Source organism: Salvelinus alpinus, chromosome 15 (assembly GCF_045679555.1).
Source record: "Salvelinus alpinus chromosome 15, SLU_Salpinus.1, whole genome shotgun sequence".
In the NCBI taxonomy this organism is placed as follows: domain Eukaryota; kingdom Metazoa; phylum Chordata; class Actinopteri; order Salmoniformes; family Salmonidae; genus Salvelinus; species Salvelinus alpinus.
This window is the reverse complement of record NC_092100.1, coordinates 14,221,860-14,240,804: the sequence shown is the minus strand read 5'-3', so window position 1 is coordinate 14,240,804 and position 18,945 is coordinate 14,221,860. Positions and strand designations below refer to the sequence as shown.

The 18,945-nt window shown below is 43.1% G+C and overlaps 1 protein-coding gene across 1 annotated transcript in view; it reads left to right on the top strand.

Annotated features, from left to right (window-relative positions):
- LOC139540444 (growth hormone-releasing hormone receptor-like) overlaps positions 1-18,320 on the top strand; it is a 50,020-nt gene extending 31,700 nt beyond the window's left edge. Inside the window, exons 9-13 of the mRNA XM_071344269.1 lie at positions 1,810-1,879; positions 5,087-5,178; positions 8,290-8,419; positions 13,338-13,379; positions 16,232-18,320. Coding sequence (XP_071200370.1) covers positions 1,810-1,879; positions 5,087-5,178; positions 8,290-8,419; positions 13,338-13,379; positions 16,232-16,333 — 436 coding nt within the window. The 3' untranslated portion in view covers positions 16,334-18,320. The remainder of the gene's footprint in view (positions 1-1,809; positions 1,880-5,086; positions 5,179-8,289; positions 8,420-13,337; positions 13,380-16,231) is intronic.
- Positions 18,321-18,945: the final 625 nt, after the last annotated feature.

The following is an 18,945-nucleotide window of genomic DNA, read 5'->3' as shown; positions in this document are numbered from 1 at the left end:
AGCTTATTGTCATGGCAGGCAATCTCAACGCTGTGCTTAACAGGGAAGACATCCTCCTCCCTCATGTGGTACCCTTCCTGCAGGCTCATCCTGACATGACCCTCCAGCATGACAATGCCACCAGCCATACTGCTCGTTCAGTGAGTGATTTCCTGCAAGACAGGAATGTCAGTGTTCTGCTATGGCCAGCGAGGAGCCCGGATCGCAATCCCGTTGAGCATTGGGACCTGGGACGTGTTGAATCGGAGGGAGAGGGCTAGGGCCATTCCCCCCAGAAATGTCCGGGAACTTGCAGGTGCCTTGGTGGAAGAGTGGGGTAACATCTCACAGCAAGAACTGGCAAATCTGGTTCAGTCCATGAGGAGGAGATGCACTGCAGTACTTAATGCAGCTGGTGACCACACCAGATACTGACTGTTACTTTTGATTTATTTTGACCCCCGCCCCTTTGTTCAGGGACACATTATTCACATGTCTGTGGAACTTGTTCAGTTTATGTCTCAGTTGTTGAATCTTGCTATGTTCATACAAATATTTACACATGTTAAGTTTGCTGAAAATAAACACAGTTGACAGTGAGAGGACGTTTCTTGTTTTGCTGAGGTTACATAGGTATTCAGACCCTTTGCTATGAGAACTGAAATTGAGTTCAGGTGCATCCTGTTTCCATGAATCATCCTTGCAATGTTTTTACAACTTAATTGGAGTCAACCTCCAATTAAGAGCTCAGAGACAGGATTGTGTCGAGGCACAGATCTGGGTAAGGGTACCAAAGTATTTCTGCAGCTTTGAAGGGCCCCAAGAACATAGTGGCCTTCATCATTCTTAAATGGAAAAAGTTTGGAACCACCAAGACTCTTCCTAGAGCTGGCGGCCCGGGTAAACTGAGCAATCGGGGGAGAAGAGCTTTGGCAGTGACCAAGAACCCGATGGTCACTCTGACAGAGCTCCAGAGTTCCTCTGTGGAGATGGGAGAACCTTGCAGAAGGATAACCATCTCTTCAGTACTCCACCAATCAGGCCTTTATGGTAGAGTTGCTAGACGGGAGCCACTCCACAGTAAAAGGCACATGACAGCCCGCTTGGGGCAAAGGTTCACCTTCCAACAGGACAACAACCCTAAGCACACAGCCAAGACAATGCAGGACTGGCTTCGGGACAAGTCTCTGAATGTCCCTGAGTGTCTCAGCCAGAGGCCGGACTTGAACCTGATCTCTGGAGAAACCTGTAAATAGCTGTGCAGCAACGCTCCCTATCTAACCTGACAGAGCTGGAGAGGATCTGCAAAGAAGTATGGTAGAAAGTCTTCAGATACAGGTGTGCCAAGCTTTTAGCGTCATACCCAAGAAGACTCGAGGCTGTAATTGCTAACAAAAGGTGCTTCAAAGTACTGAGTAAAGGGTCTGAATACTTATATAAATGTGAAGTTTATTTTTAATACATTTGCAAAAATGTCTACATCTGTTTTTGCTTGGTCATTATGGGGTATTGTATTGTGTGTAGATTTATGAGGGGGAAAAAATATATTTAATACATTATAGCCTTATTCTAAAACGTAACAAAATATGGAAAAAGTCAAGGGACCTGAATACTTTCCCGAATGCACTGTATACCTGATAACCCGAATCGGGTCCTGTCCTCAGTTGAGGCCATTTTCTTTCCACTGGAAAATGTGCTACTCGCTATTCTCAGTAGGTATGTACCGTCAGTGTTTACATGGAACTATAATATTCACTGAGAAAGACTCTAGTGACTCTTACTCCCACCAGAGAGTTCTGTCTGACCAATCGTTTGCCTCTCCTCCTATAGATGCTGGGACATCAATGAGGACTCCCCCTATTGGTGGATCGTAAAAGGGCCAATTGTTGTTTCTATCGGGGTGAGTAAATAAATTTGCTAACTAGCTAGCTATGCTAAACTTGAACGACTGTTATCCGCAGTTTGCATGTCTCTTAGTAGTTAATCAAATACATTTGTCATTGACCAAATGGACGGGGAGGCAGGTAAGTTCCCATTCAGTTGTCAAAACATGGGTTGGGACAAGCATGCATTGGCAGGTAAGCTGCAGAAGGGCGAGCAGGCTACTATTCCACATCGTTTATCAGTGCAATTTTGACGTCCAACTAGCTGAAAAAGTTTGACAGGGTTTATCTAATGTTACCTCGTTAGATTTGAGCTAATCTCGCTCTGGCAAGCATTGGTTGATTTTGTTGTTGATGTGCATAAGCAACTGAGGGAGAGAGTTTACATTCTCATTGTTGTTTGATTAATAGAACTCTGAAGTTCCCAAATGTAAAAGGACTCCCGTGGTATTTACATATTTGCAGAAATCCATTCAGGTGTATTTTGTGGCTTTTGGCAAATGGGTTCCTAAAGTCACACTGTTGCTACCGCCTGTAAACACTCTTCAGTTCAAATTGAATGATGTCAGGCCCCTGTGGCAAATGGCTCATTTGCATATAGGCCTATTGTAGCTCTGATTGGTGCGCTATAGCCAGTCTGTGTAGACATATGTTTTTTTAGGTTTCATTTACAGTACTGTAGTATTTGTATTTTTTTCACCTTTATTTAACCAGGTAGGCCAGTTGAGAACAAGTTCTCATTTACAACTGCGACCTGGCCAAGATAAAGCAAAGCAGTGCGACAAAAAACAACGACACAGAGTTACACATGGGATAAACAAACGTACAGTCACACAATAGAAAAATCTGTATACAGTGTGTGCAAATGAAGTAAGGAGGTAAGGCAATAAATAGGCCAATAGTGCAGCGATCGGTAAGCTGCTCTGACAGCTGACGCTTAAAGTTAGTGAGGGAGATAAGTCTCCAACTTCAGTGATTTTTGCAATTCGTTCCAGTCATTGGCAGCAGAGAACTGGAAGGAAAGGAATTAATTGTCCAAACTTTGGCCGCTTTCCCACTCTATATTGCTATAGAATTTTCACAAAGGCCTTACTATACGTCATTCTCAAACATTCTATGGATTTATGAAAATGCCAATTTTTAAGTGCTCGTTTGCCAGAAATTGTTTTTTAAAAAGTGTCATTCTTCCTGGGGGTGTATATAGACCAATTTGAATAAGATTTCATGTTGCTAAAACACTGTCAGTTCCACTTTAAACAATAAGGCACATGAGGCAGTGCTATATCTTGAATACTGGAAGGTATTCTGTACTGTGATACAGAACTGGTCATCCATTCTAAACAAAATGGTGGCTACGCAGGCTGGATAACGTTCTTGTCACTTGCTAGCTAATTAGCAAACTTCAACTAACTCATTCACGTCAAACATTGAACCAGTTTTTTTCCCCTCATATAACTAGGCAAGTCAGTTAAGAACATTCTTATTTACAATGATGGCCTACCCCAGCCAAACCCTGTCCTAACCCGGATGACGCTGGGCCAATTGTGCGCTGCCCTATGGGACTCCCGATTACGTGCGGTTGTGATACAGCCTCGGGATCAAGCCCGGGTCTGTAGTGACGCCTCTAGCACTGCAATGCAGTGCCTTAGACCACTGCGCCACTCGCCCCCCCCCCCAATGACACTACACAAGCTGCATTTTCGTTTGTTTGAGCATTTTATCGATTGCCATTTTCTTGGACATGTCCCATGATAATGACGTTGATGCATAATTTCAACTGGCTCAGATAAAGTTAGAGTGAACGGTGCCCAGACCAGATTATGTATGTTACTACAGAGATCAAAATTCAACAGTGAAACATTTCCAGACACGCAGACAGCAAGGTTTATATTAACCTCTGCTTTACCAAACTAAATACTAGACTGGAAGTGTAACAGTATAACTTTATGGCGTCCCCTCGCCCCGACCCAGCAAGGCTTGGAACGCTGCTCATCCAATCACTATTCCCTTTATAAACTGGGTGGTTCGAGCCCTGAATGCTGATTGCCGTTGTGCCTAAGAACAACCCTTAGCCGTGGTATATTGGCCATATACCACACCTCCTCGTGCCTTATTGCTTAAATAACTTATGGTACAGTATGTCAGCATGGTAGAATTCAATGGCTATAGTTCATTCTTACATGTTCTATATTTGAGCTGCTTTTGAAAGCAAAAGTCAAATTGAAAACAGTACTGGCATTGTTGAATTAGATTTTCATAACAGCAAGCTAGGACTGATGGTTTCGTTATCTAAACTGGCAAGTCTGTTTGGTTTCCAAGGCAACTTCAGCGGAGGTTGAAGACATTTCTTGCTGCAAATGTGTTAAAATTACAGCCATGGTATAGAAAGGATAATCAACCTGGGTCTTTATGCTTTCTCTGAAAACTAATGCAACTCTTTGGAAGATTAGTTCCACCAAAGATTTTTTATAACTAAACCAATAGCCCACAGCCTGTCGTTTCCAATGGGAACACGAGTCATAGTGGGCAGAACAAGCAAGAAGGTGGGCAGAGCCCAAAGGGTAAAGTCTACAAACTCACTCTGTTCATAAGATTCTAGTTTTGGGAACAGAAAACTGTATTAAGATCAAATGTTTCATTGATGAGAAAATGTGCAGAATGTCGGCCAAAATCCATCTGATTCCATCTTTTCCCACTGCCGGCCAGTGGGCTTCCTCTCGCTACCATATATGGTATTGAGTGGAAACGCTAAGCGGATGCTTCACATTCATACATCCAGTGAAATATCCGTCTCATTGATATGTGGTTCCACTCAGCTAGCGCGTCATGGAACACCTTCCATGTCATTCATTATTTTCCACAGAACGCTTAGCCTTATCCCTTATGTAACAGGGATCTTGTGATTGTTATTTGCCTACTTTTAAAGAAAGTTAATGCTTTATTCTGATATTTCTCCATTGATTTCTGTCAATTCTAGGTAGGGAAAATTGTCCTGAATCCATACCAAGTACAGATTGGTTTTCGGTTGCCATGGCAATGCAAGTTGCAACTCATAAAAGGATGAATATTGTTTAGTTTACTTTATTGAATCCCCTTGGGAAGATTGTGTCCAAGTTTTTCTATAGTTGTACTCATGTTGTGTTACTGTAAAGCACTCAGACACTGGATAAAAAAAAAAAAAGGGCTTTATAAAATTATTGATACAATTTTTATTAAATCAACAGGTCAATTTCATCCTCTTTCTGAACATCATCAAAATCCTGATACAGAAACTGAACCCTCGTCTGATCCAGTTCAATAACTCCGACCACTATAGGTGAGTTTTTTTTCTTCCATTGGATGATACAAGAATGGATCGATATGATTGGATAAGAAGTTGGGTATCCTAGTGGGGAGATGATTTGATTGGGCAGTTCCAATGAGAAGTTACTGCCTGGAGAAGACAGGGGGAGACAATTATAGGATACAATCTAGATTATATCTACTGTACCATCTATTATGATGTCTGCAACAGATAAATGGGAGATCTGAGTGAAGTCAACTTTCCTAGTCTCCATTTTGAGGAGAGAGACAAAGTCACCATAATCACTGACTGACAGTATTCTGAGTATCTTATGCAATGCAGAAGTAGGTAATGAAGTTAGTTGCTCAAGCACATTCTGGGGTCACTGAAGTCCAGTCCATTTAGACTACAAAGGGAAGCACAGCCGCGAACTGCCCAGTGACACGAGCCTGCCAGACGAGCTAAATTACTTCTATGCTCGCTTCAAGGCAAGTATGCAAGCATGCATGAGAGCATCAGCAGTTCCGGACGACTGTGTGATCACGCTCTCCGTAGCTGTTGTGAGTAAGACCTTTAAACAGGTCAACATTCACAAGGCCACAGGGCCAGACGGATTACCAGGACGTGTACTCCGAGCATGCGCTGACCATTTGGCAAGTGTCTTCACTGACATTTTCAACCTCTCCCTGTACGAGTCTGTAATACCAACATGTTTCAAGCAGACCACCATAGTGTTCTTGGGTACAGGGACAAAGGCAACCTGCCTAAATGACTACCGATCCGTAGCACTCACGTCTGTAGCCATGAAGTGCTTTGAAAAGGCTGGTCATGGCTCACATCAACACCATTATCCCAGAGACCCTAGACCCACTCCAATTTGCATACCGCCCCAACCGATTCACAGATGGTGCAATCTCTATAGCACTCTACACTGCCCTTTCCCACCTAGACAAAAGGAACACCTATGTGAGAATGCTATTCATTGACTACAGCTCAGCGTTCAACACCATAGTACCCTCAAAGCTCCACACTAAGCTAAGGACCCTGGGACTAAAACACCTCTTTCTGCAATTGGATCCTGGACTTCCTGATGGGCCGCCCCCAGGTGGTAAGGGTAGGTAACGACACATCCACCACGCTGATCCTCAACACAGGGGCCCCTTAGGGGTGCGTGCTCAGTCCCCTCCTGTACTCCCTCTTCACTCATGATTGCAAGTCCAGGCACGACTCCAACACCATCATCAAGTTTACCGATGACACATCAGTGGCAGGCCTGATCACCAACAACGATGAGACTGCCTATAGGGAGGAGGTCAGAGACCTGGTCGTGTGGTGCAAGGACATCAACCTCTCCCTCAATGTGATCAAGACAAAGGAAATGACTGTGGACTACAGGAAAAGGAGGTCCGAGCACGCATCCATTCACATCGACGGGGCTGAAGTGAAGCAGGTTGAGAACTTCAAGTTCCATGGTGTCCACATCACCAACAAACTAACATGGTCCAAGCACACCAAAACAGTCGTGAAGAGGGCACGACAAAACCTATTCCCCCTCAGGAGACTGAAAAGATTTGGCATGGGTCCTCAGATCCTCAAAAAGGTTCTACAGCTGCACCATCGAGAGCATCCTAACTGGTTGCATCACTGCCTGGTATGGCAACTGCTCGGCCTCCGACCACAAGGCACTACAGAGGGTAGTGTGTACGGCCCAGTACATCACTGGGGCCAAGCTTCCCGCCATCCAGGACCTCTATACCAGGCAGTGTCAGAGGAAGGCCCTAAAAATTGTCAAAGACACCAGCCACCCTAGTCATAGACTGCTCTCTGTTACCGCACGGCAAGCGGTACCGGAGCGCCAAGTCTAGGTCCAAAAGGCTTAACAGCTTCTATCCCAAAGTGTTACCCAGACCCCTCTTTTACGCTGCTGCTGCTCTCTGTTTATCATCTATGCATGGTCACATTATCTCTACCTACATGTACATTACCTCGACTAGCCGGTGCTCTCGCACATTGACTCTGTACTGGTACCCCCTGTATATAGCCTCGCTACTGTTATTTTACTGCTGCTGTTTAATTATTTGTTACTTTTATTTTCTATTTTTCTACTTAAGTAAAATATTGATAACCAACCAAGCTTTAAGTTAAGAAAAATGTGTTAAGGGCTTGTAAGTAAGCATTTCACTGTAAGGTCTACACCTGTTGTATTCAGCACGTGACAAATAAGATTTGATTTAGAGGATTACTGAAGGGAACGGTCTACTCAGTGGCTTGGCTGCTGCATGGCGCTGGTTAAATGTAGTACATTTCAGCAATTAGAGAGAGAACGTGTACGAATTGTAAAGCACTTTTCATGTACACTGTTGGGTGCCCTGTTGCAGTTTTAATGAGCCAAGAGGCTTTCTATACAGGCAAAACTGCATCAAACTTTGAACTGCAGTCAATTTACTTAAATGAACTGAAATCAAATTATCAGTTCATTTCCATTCAGTTCATTTCAGTTCCTCTAGTTCATTTCATGTGGATGTCGGTCTGCTACCTTCTGTAATCATAGCTGGATTTCATTTCTAAAACTCACATTGCACCACCTTTAACTTTCCCTCACAGATCTGAGAGCACTGGTTTAATAGGTGAAAACAATGGTGGAAAATATACCTATTACTTACTTATCCAGTCTCTTGATATCCAGGAAGGAGAGTAGTCAAGGGCTGAAGGAAACATGTTTTTGTAATGAAATGCTTCCAATGTGGGCAAGGTCTGATTCACCTGCCACCGAGTCACTGCAGTGTGTCTGACCTGGAACCTACACCACTTCACCACTCAAGAGGCTTAGTAGATGAATACCTTAATGGAGGGCAGTGCAGAATAATTGACTAGAGCCTTGAAAGCCCTCATGCATATGTAGGCCCTATTATATTCTCAAAGGTCAGTGAAGTAGACTTTAAAAAAAAGACATGAATACCTATAATATGATACCAGTATTTTCACACTCGTAAATTGCTTTGAAATCCATTCTTGTACACAATCACATATACTCCAACATTTCACTACACCCGCTAAATTTGTGTATGCGACCAATACATTTGATAAACATGAACACCCCCAGAGCTTATTACTCAAACGTATTCTCTCTTCCCTCTCTGCTAGACGGCTGACTAAGTCAACCCTGCTCCTCATCCCCCTCTTCGGGACCCCCTACATGGTGTTTAACTTCCTACCTGACTACTTCAATGTTAGCGTGCGCCTCTGGATCGAGCTCTGCATGGGGTCCTTTCAGGTACTCTGATCCACACACACCAGGATTTCCGATGGAAAATGTGGCTCCAGACACTTGACCGGAAGCATTTACATTTACCGGTCATTTAAGAAATGTACCGGATCCATATTGGTTGGGCAACCTGATAAGGGCATCCACTCACTGTGCTCAAAATTCCAGAAGTCACATTTACTTTATGGAAATTCATCTTAACACAAAATATAACGGCGTGCAGCATTCTAACCGAATTCCGATGAGCAATTTGAAGACGTTAGAATAAATAGGTGGGGCATCTATAAAGATAGGGAAGCTAAAAGTTCCCTAAATAGCTTACTCCTCTATACAGAAATAAATATAATCATTCAAAATAGGCTACTACACCAGAAAGCATGATTTGGCCACAGAGGATCATAGGCTTATTTTTTTTTAAACTGCCGATTGTTTTGGATCGCATAGCCTACAGTCGGAAGGGCATGCAATTTGGCCAGAGCGCTCAGCAAATACCAAATAGAAAAACAGTTTCGAAAGCGAAATGGCTATTGCTGTAAATATAAGAATGAAAAGACTCCAATCGGTCTTTTAATGAGAAAAATTGGCAACTTAATTGGGCGAAAAGTAGCCTCTTATTGGCACCAGCGGAGAACATCGGTTATGCCCCCCTCGGTGAGTGAAGCCTGTCTAGTTGCCTATGCGAGTTTCAATTTACCATTTGAAAGAAATATATATATATATTTACACACCAATGCTTTTAGAATTGTTGTGCACCGATTTAAAGCACGTTTCACTCCAGCAGCAACAAACACCTGTTTGATGAGCTGTAGCAGAGACTCGCTACAGCGACTGCTATTTCAATCAATGAATAGGCTAAAATGCATTATTTCGCAATGGAATTTTTTCCCTCTTCTCCTGGACAATAGACCGGTGCCAATTTAATTAATCTGCTTTTATTTTTAATAGATTAAAAGCCAGCCGTTACCGGCTAAAGGAAACACTGACAGTCTTATGAAGTGGATATGTTGCCTCAAAATGTGTTGTGGCATGTACATCGTATGTAATGAATATTTATATAAATCTAATTTACATAAATTATTCACGGGATGGATAGCACTTCATCAGAATATAAAAAAAGAGCAGTTACTTACATGAACAATTCTTAAGTTATGTAAAGCCTGATAATCATAGCATACTAGTTTGTCATTTGTCCTTTTACATAACTTATAAAAAATCTGATCAAATAAAAATTGGATAACATCCCCAAAAATGTTTAAGCTATCACTTGCTCTGCCCAATCATGCCCTCTAGAATGCTCCTCTCCCTCTGTAAGATCAAGTGCTTGATAGAGGGAGATTTGGCCGGCCTGAGTGTTACCAGACAGAGGTTTCAAATGGTTTCCGGGCCAATCCATCAATTACCTACTGTATTAATAATTCTTCATTCACTTCTCTAACAGTCAGAGACAGCCCGGGCTAGTGGACCAGACAGCTCCGTAAAAACACTTGATTGTCAATATTTTATCCTAGGTCACATGAGGACAGGGTCTGATCACCTCCAAAACAATGGTCATGTGGTTTGGTAAGAAGAATGCCTCTTTCCCCACCAGTGTGATTACTACTTCTGAGGGTTTAGAGCTTGAGGTAGTCACCTCATACAAGTACTTGTGAGTATAGCTAGACAGTACACTGTCCTCTTAGCACATAGCTAAGATTAAATCTAGACTTGGTGTCCTCTAGCTTAAATGCTCCTTTTTCACCCCAGCTGCCAAACTAACCCTGATTCAGAACTGAGTGCTCGGGTTGGGGTGTAGGCTTTGAGCATAGCCTGAAGGTAGGGAGGAGAAGTTCCTCTTGTTGCTCCGTAGGCAAGCACCATGGTCTCGTACTAGATGCGAGCATGGGAGAAAAGTAGGGAGAAAAGTAGTTGAGTGTCAACCACATAGCAAGGATAGGAGAGACCATGTGAGGATGTGACAGAGCCAAGTGACTTGGTGTATAGAGAGAAGAGGACTACCGTGTGGCTCAGTTAGTAGAGCATGGCACTTGCAACGCCAGGGTTGTGGGTTCAATTCCCACGGGGGAACTGAGCACTGGGGGACACCAGTAGTGAGAGTATATGGAGCAGACACGGATCTTCTCCACGTCACCTGGTAGAAGTGGCCTGCGAGGTAGGATGCAAGTCAAGAGTGTGCAGAGCCTGAGACGCCCAGCCCAGAGAGGGTGGAGAGGAGGATCTGATGGTTCACTGTGTTGAAGGCAGTGGATAGATCTAGGAGGATGAGGAAAGAGAGTCAGCACACTCAAGTATTTTGGAAAGAAAATAGAGAAGGTTTTCACATCAGATGAGTTGATGGAGTTTCTTGAGGGGAGCGACTCAGGACATTTTGAAGTCAGAGGGGAAGCAGCCAGTGGTCAGGGATGAGTTGATTAGGGAAGTGAGGAATGGGAGGTTTCCAGACATGGTGTGGAGGAGGGTATGGGGTCGAGCGGGCAAGTTGTCGGGTGGCCAGATCTCACTAGTCGCAGGATTTCATCTGGAGAGAGGGGAGAAAGAGGTCAAGGCGTATGGTAGTTCTGTTTGAGTGGGACTATTGGACTCAGTAGGCTGAGTGAATGAGGAGTGGATGTTGTCAACCTTCTTTCAAAGTGGTTGACAAAGTCGTCAGTAGAGAGGGAGGGGTGGAGGATTAAGAATGGAGGAGAAGGTGGAAAAGAGTTTCCTAGGGTTGGAGGCAGAAGCCTGCAATTTAGAGTGAGAAGGTGGCTTTACCAGCACATACAGAGGAAGAGAAGGTAGAGAGGGACTGAAAGGATGATAGGACCTCCGGAAGTTTAGTTTTCCTCAATTTTTCGGTCATCTGCCCGCAGCCATGTTCAGTAAGCTTGCAATGAGTCACTCAGCCACGAAGCAGGAAGGGAGGTCCGAGCCGGCTGGGAGGAAAGGAGACGAATCATAGGATGAGGAAAGGAAGGAGAGTAGGGCGGAAAGGAAGAGGCAGAATCAGGAGACAGGAAGGAAAATGATTTATCAGAAGGGAAAGATGATAGGATAGAAGAGGAGAGAGTAGTGGGAGAGAGCGAAGATTGTGACTGGGTGGTGACCGTCTGGGTGGTGACCGTCTGGGTGGTGACCGTCTGGGTAAGGGCTGAGTGTTTATGGTTGGAGGAGAGGGAGACAAAGGAAACAAAGTAGTGATCAGAGACCTGGAGGGGGGTTGCCTTGAGATTAGTAGGTGAACAGAGACCTGGAGGGCGGTTGCCTTGAGATTAGTAGGCAAACATCCTCTAGTAAAGATGAGGTCAAGCGTAGTACCTGCCTTGTGAGTTGGAGGGGATTGGGAAAGGTTGAGGTCAAGGGGCAATGAGGGGAAAGAGAGTTGGAAAGAAATTAATCAAAGGCAGAAGTCGGGAGGTTGAAGTTGCAAAGTAAGAAGTGTGGTGAGCCATTGTCAGGAAATTTGCTTAAAGGTGTCAAGCTCATTGAGGAACTCCCCAAGGGCACCTGGTGGGTGATAGATGACGACAATGTTAAGCTTGAGTGGACAAATGACAGCGACGGCATGGAATTCACATGAGATGGAGGTGAGAGGGCGAAAACATCAAATCTCCAGTTAAGAGAAATGAATAGCCCTGTGCCATCACTGCGACGCTCAGATGCTATTGGACTATGAGAGAAAACGTAGTCAGAGAGCAGCAGTGTTCTCTGGGACGATCCATGTCTCCATCAGGGCCAAACAAGTAAAGGGAGTGAAGGGCAGCATAGGGTGAGATTCTTGACCGCAGATCGGCAGTTCCAAATGCTGCCAGAGACCTAGAATTCCACATGGGTTGTGTGCACAGGGTACACTAAGAGTTGCAGCCAAGGGGTGGGAACGTTTGTAAAGCCTACAGGGAGAGGAGCGAACAGGTATAGAAAACACACACACACTTGCCAAAGCTACAAAAGAGCAAAATGAGAATCTGTAAATAACTTGGTAAGATACTCAAATGAGATATTGGTGGGTAGCCTTCCTCTCTTTCCTTCATTATAACTCTGCAGAACCGTCTTTGTTTCGGCGACGGTCTTAGTTTTGCCGACGAGACTGACACGACCGCTATTTACAGCTGCCGCTGAGAAACCAGGGGAGACTGAAGAACTAACACTAATTGCTAATTGCCTAGCAGAGGTAAAGAGCACACCTCCTGGTACTAATTGCTGATTGCCTAGGAGAGGAGAAACCACCCCCCCCCCCCAATAAAGCCACTGATTACCAAAACAAGTCACAAATTGCCCTGCCCGTTGATTCTGGTGAATGTGTCAACAATCCTCTGCAAGTTATGAGCAGTCAGCAGTTCACACACCAAGTAGGCAACTGGGGAGACATACAGCACTTAAAGTAGATGGCCCTAGATAGCAAAAAGACAGTACTAGACAACAGTTAAAGACAAAAATTATACTTATCAAATATAGAAAAATAAACCGTTAGCAACTATGAGAAACAGGAATAAAGTATCATAAATGAGCTCTAATACAGGCTGTGTTCATGGGAAGACTGAGAAACAGCTGAGAACTGATTCATGCCACGTCTTTAGGTTCTAAAGGTGACAGGAAAAGCAGGAGAGTTTAGACAGTGCCTGCGTCCCAAATGGCATCCTATGTGCCCTACTTTTGACCAGATCCCTAGTGCACTGTGTAGGGAATACAACCAGTCTCATCAACTAGTTCAACACTAGCATAGCTTACAGCTAGCTCATTAACAAGCACGATACATATTTGCGGTCGTTCAGCTGTTGACGCTATGGCTGAATCTGTGCAGCAATATATCAAATACCTTTTATGGCTTTATGTACAATTATACTTGCCACAATTATACTTCACAATTATACTTCTCTTAAATGTTGAGAACATATGGGTACTTAAAATCTATAAATATTGAGTTATTGATTATATATCCTCTGTCTTGTAGGGGCTGATAGTAGCGATTCTCTACTGCTTTCTCAATCAAGAGGTGAGTAGCCTTCACTAACGTTCCAACAATAATAAACACCAACCATTCTGCTCTCGAAATGTTGCTTTGATATAAATCACAAGCTAATAATGTAATATAAGCCATTGAGCAGATGCCTGTATCCAAAGCAACGTACACAACAGTGTTTTAGGTGTTAACATGGGTTACCATTGATCCCGGGGTTATTAACATGGGTTATCATGGATCCCAGGGTTATTAACATGGGTTACCATTGATCCCGGGGTTATTAACATGGGTTACCATGGATCTATGGGTTATTAACATGGGTTATCACAGATCCCAGGGTTATTAACATGGGTTACCATTGATCCCGGGGTTATTAACATGGGTTATCATGGATCTCAGGGTTATTAACATGGGTTACCATGGATCCCGGGGTTATTAACATGGGTTACCATGGATCCCGGGGTTATTAACATGGGTTATCACAGATCCCAGGGTTATTAACATGGGTTACCATTGATCCCGGGGTTATTAACATGGGTTATCATGGATCTCAGGGTTATTAACATGGGTTACCATTGATCCCGGGGTTATTAACATGGGTTATCATGGATCCCGAGGTTATTAACATGGGTTATCACAGATCCCAGGGTTATTAACATGGCTTATCATGGATCCCGGGGTTATTAACATGGGTTACCATGGATCCCGGGGTTATTAACATGGGCTACCATGGATCCCGGGGATATTAACATGGGTTACCATGGATCCCGGGGTTATTAACATGGGTTATCATGGATCCCGGGGTTATTAACATGGGTCACCATGGATCCCGGGGATATTAACATGGGTTACCATGGATCCTGGGGTTATTAACATGGGTTATCATGGATCCCGGGGTTATTAACATGGGCTACCATGGATCCTGGGGATATTAACATGGGTTACCATGGATCCCGTGGTTGTCTCTGGAACACTCTTCACATTTCCTGAAAAAATCGAATGACAAGACCTGCCAAATAAAAACAACATCCCCAATGTCGCACCAATGCAATTCCACAAAAATATACAACATTGCTCCAGGGTCACAGTCAATAATGGTTGATCCCTGGCCGTGAACCCACTCTCCGAGGGAGTCTCAGGGAGAGTGGGATATGGAAAAAACACATTTCCAATTCACACATAATACATGCACATGTGTGAAATAGGACAAATGTTAGCACCCACCCACTTGCTGCACATATGAGAGCTTCGGTAGAGAATGTGTGATCAACAAACGGTATGACAGTAGAGATGATCCCCGTTAAGATACCTTGATATTTAAACAATTTCCACTCTTCATCCCCCCCCCCCCCCCCCGTTATTCATGAGCTGATCTGCCATCTGTATAATCATCAACTTGATTTTGCCAAATATAGGAAATATTCTGTTATTCGTTAAAGGAGGTTTCTAGCAAGCTTAGCAACGTTGGTTTGACTGCCATTACAAATGTTGTATGATTGGAAAATGCTATACTCTGGGTGTGCTCTGTGTCGAAATGCGCTGAATTAATTGAGAAACATGATGACGCTATGAATTTATGAAACGCCTGTTTTGCAATTCACAACAATGTCATTGGTGATCAAATATATTTAGTAATGAATGATAGTTACTCTATCAGTTTAATTTGCTCTGAAATCTTTACATAGTGGCGCAGCCAAGCCGACAAAGTGGCGCAGCACCACTCTTATTTGGGGAGAACCCATAGTGACCACATCTTGGTTTTAAACGGTGTAGATGGGGCACATCCGTTTTTTGCGGTATTTCCCGAGACTCTAGAGATAAATTTGAATTATTCCCGGTATTGAAACTTGGTAGATTTTCGGGAAAATATGAATCCCTGCTGAGTTTACACCGAGTGCTTAGAAATGAGTTAATTTGGCCCCAGCTGTGTTTTTTTGCAGATTTGCACCACTTAATGACTAGCTTGTGTAATTCAGCAATGAAACTCAATGCTGCTGTATATAGAAACACACAATAGTCAATAAGTGATTCATTTTTTTCAATGAATTTCATTCATTAGTTTGTTAATTCGTTAATTTATTCATCCATCCAATCATTTTCAACAACACTGAAACTGGCTGTCGTGATCTGAAGTCTCTCCTACAATGTCTGTGGTGATGTAATCTGAGGTCTTTGTGTGTGTGCATTTAGATCCTATTAAATTACTAGAGGGGCTATGTCATAAAGTTCCATGATGGGGAGAAAATGACAGGCATCTTGGTCAAGGAGATTTCCAAACCAGTCTAATTGGATTGAATGGCAGTAGAGGCATAGGTGATGCATTCTCTGCTTTTACTTATTCAGGAAAATAAAAGGCATTTGATATATCAGAAATTGTGTACTGTAATTATAATCAACCTGTCATATAATTATAAATACAGTATATATGGGTTTTATACACTTTCTGTATAAATAGCCTCTAAAATATATGTAAACAGACCATAAATGTTTTAGATACTGTTTTCTTGGAAATCTGTGAGTGGTGTTATATGATACAATATCAGTACTTGTTGCATTTACAACTAGTCTGTCCTATCATCAACTGTTTTGAGCCAGTGTATAGCTGTGGATTGACTTTGAATGGAATGTTGGCATATTGGCAGTTGATTTGAAAAATGTATGGAATCATTCCTCTAAAACTGTCTGGCTAGCTAGCTGATACAGATACAGTGCAGATAAATTCTTCACATTCATCGTTTTGCACAAGTATCTTATCACAGTACTGGCAAATCATGGTTGACCAACTCCTGACCAAAATGGCTGCCCTTTATCCCATCATAAGAAGGTTCTCGTCCATTCTAGTATTCTAATTCCTAATTCTATGGGTGTGTATCTGTTTGTATCAGGTCCAAAAGGAAATCCATATGAGGTGGCTGAGGTGGCAGGATAACAGCTACGGAGTGGTTCTGCCCGGTGCCAAGGGAAGTCAGATGGACACACATTTCTAGTGCCACACTCTTCATCCTCCTCCTCCTCCTCCTTTCTCCAACCTCTATATGTGTGTCTTTCGGCAGGGTTGGAATAAACCAGAAGTTCCCATTGGACAACGGTCATATTCTTCTTCTAATTCCTGTGGCCTCCAGACATTGCTTATATATTTTTAGAAGGAGAGGGTGCTGTACATTGTGTCCCTAAAGCATACAATGTCCTCTCTTCCCATCATCACAATCTCATTGCTAAAGGGACCACCACTGTGTTCATCCATTGTGTCCAGCTCAAGATGAACTGTTGCAGCACTGTGAAATGCCCTTCCTCATCCTCTTCCTCCTCCTCCTCTTTCTTCTCTTCAGTATCATCTATGGTTAAGTTAGTCTGTCTCTGAGGTACTATACCATCAAGGATTGTATCCCAATAGGTATTGGGACAGCAAATAAAGTGTTGATGGTTTTTTTTAACAAAGCAAAGTTCAAAAATAATTTATACTGGAAAATAGAGGTATCAAATGGAGGTATCAAATGTGTCCCTGTTTTCATGTTTTATGTGAATATTGCTTTATATGTTTGTAGCTTTCTCTCCATGTTTCAGTGCCTCTGTGTGTGTTTAGATCTCTCTCTTTCTCTGTGTGTGTTTAGCTCTCTCTCTTTCTCTGTGTGTGTTTAGATCTCTCCCTTTCTCTGTGTGTGTTTAGATCTCTCCCTTTCTCTGTGTGTGTTTAGATCTCTCCCTTTCTCTGTGTGTGTTTTGTTCTCTCTCTTTCTCTGTGTGTGTTTTGCTCTCTCTCTTTCTCTGTGTGTGTTTTGTTCTCTCCCTTTCTCTGTGTGTGTTTTGTTCTCTCTCTTTCTCTGTGTGTGTTTTGTTCTCTCTCTTTCTCTGTGTGTGTTTTGTTCTCTCCCTTTCTCTGTGTGTGTTTTGTTCTCTCTCTTTCTCTGTGTGTGTTTTGCTCTCTCTCTTTCTCTGTGTGTGTTTTGTTCTCTCTCTTTCTCTGTGTGTGTTTTGTTCTCTCTCTTTCTCTGTGTGTGTTTTGTTCTCTCTCTTTCTCTGTGTGTGTTTTGTTCTCTCTCTTTCTCTGTGTGTGTTTTGTTCTCTCTCTTTCTCTGTGTGTGTTTTGTTCTCTCCCTTTCTCTGTGTGTGTTTTGTTCTCTCTCTTTCTCTATGTGTGTTTTGTTCTCTCTCTTTCTCTGTGTGTGTTTTGTTCTCTCCCTTTCTCTGTGTGTGTTTTGTTCTCTCTCTTTCTCTGTGTGTGTTTTGCTCTCTCTCTTTCTCTGTGTGTGTTTTGCTCTCTCTCTTTCTCTGTGTGTGTTTAGCTCTCTCTCTCTTTCTCTTTGTGTGTTTAGCTCTCTCTCTTTCTCTGTGTGTGTTTTGCTCTCTCTCTTTCTCTGTGTGTGTTTTGCTCTCTCTCTTTCTCTGTGTGTGTTTAGCTCTCTCTCTTTCTCTTTGTGTGTTTAGCTCTCTCTCTTTCTCTGTGTGTGTTTTGCTCTCTCTCTTTCTCTTTGTGTGTTTAGCTCTCTCTCTTTCTCTGTGTGTGCTTAGCTCTCTCTCTTTCTCTGTGTGTGTTTTGCTCTCTCTCTTTCTCTGTGTGTGTTTAGCTCTCTCTCTTCCTCTGTGTGTGTTTTGCTCTCTCTCTTTCTCTGTGTGTGTGTGCGCGTGTGTGTGTATGCATCCATGTCCTATTATCCAATGCTTTAGATTCTGAATACAGTATTAGGTCCCCTAGTGGCACTTTCATTAGGCTTCGTGTGGCTATTGATGGGTAACGTGCAATGTATACAGGAGTACTGTGTGTCGAAGACAATTCTTCCCTGGAGGAAAGTTCATCCTATCCTTTCCTATTGGCCGTAAGCATGAGAAATACACACATGTATGGGCTACAGTACATCACCGCAGGATAATTCCTTAGCCTCTAGCAGTGCCAAGAAATTTGAAAAAATAGGACCAATTCTGTTTGAATAAAGCTGTGGGCTGAATGTTCTGTTTGAATAAAGCTGTGTGCTTTAACGTGGGCTGTATGTGATGTATAATACGACAGAATTGAAAATACTCAGAAATATATGGTGTCTCCTGAGATACAGCTACATTTATACTCGAACAGGTTACTACTGCAAAGAGATGGCATCTGCTAAGAGTATCAATCTCACGCTGCCCTCAAGTGGTGATTCGTGTTGCAGGACAATTTAGGCAACTTTTTCACAACCTATTTAGAGTCACATGGCAACCAGGAGGGTTGCTGGCATGAACATCCCAGGTGCCGCCTACTGCTCTGGTGCCCTTGAGCAAGGCACTTAACCCCTAACATGCTTCTGGGTGCTGCTCTGAGGCTGACCCCGTAGGACTACTGGGTATTGTGACAGCAAAATCATTTGTATCCTATATCTGTTAATTTTAACCCCCTGACACAAAGGAGAACCCTGACCAAAATGTCATGCAGGAGTTTGAGCTTCTGTGAAGGAATTGTGCAGGTGACCTGCAGGTATCCTGCAGGACTAATGTTGATAACTATCAGAGTTTTGCCTATGCTTCTGCAGGACTCCTGCAGGAATTTCTGAAATCCTGCAGATCCTGCAGGTTTTTTTATATTCCTGCAGGACAAGGTAGGTACCTTTCTGCAGGTCAAGGCTAATTC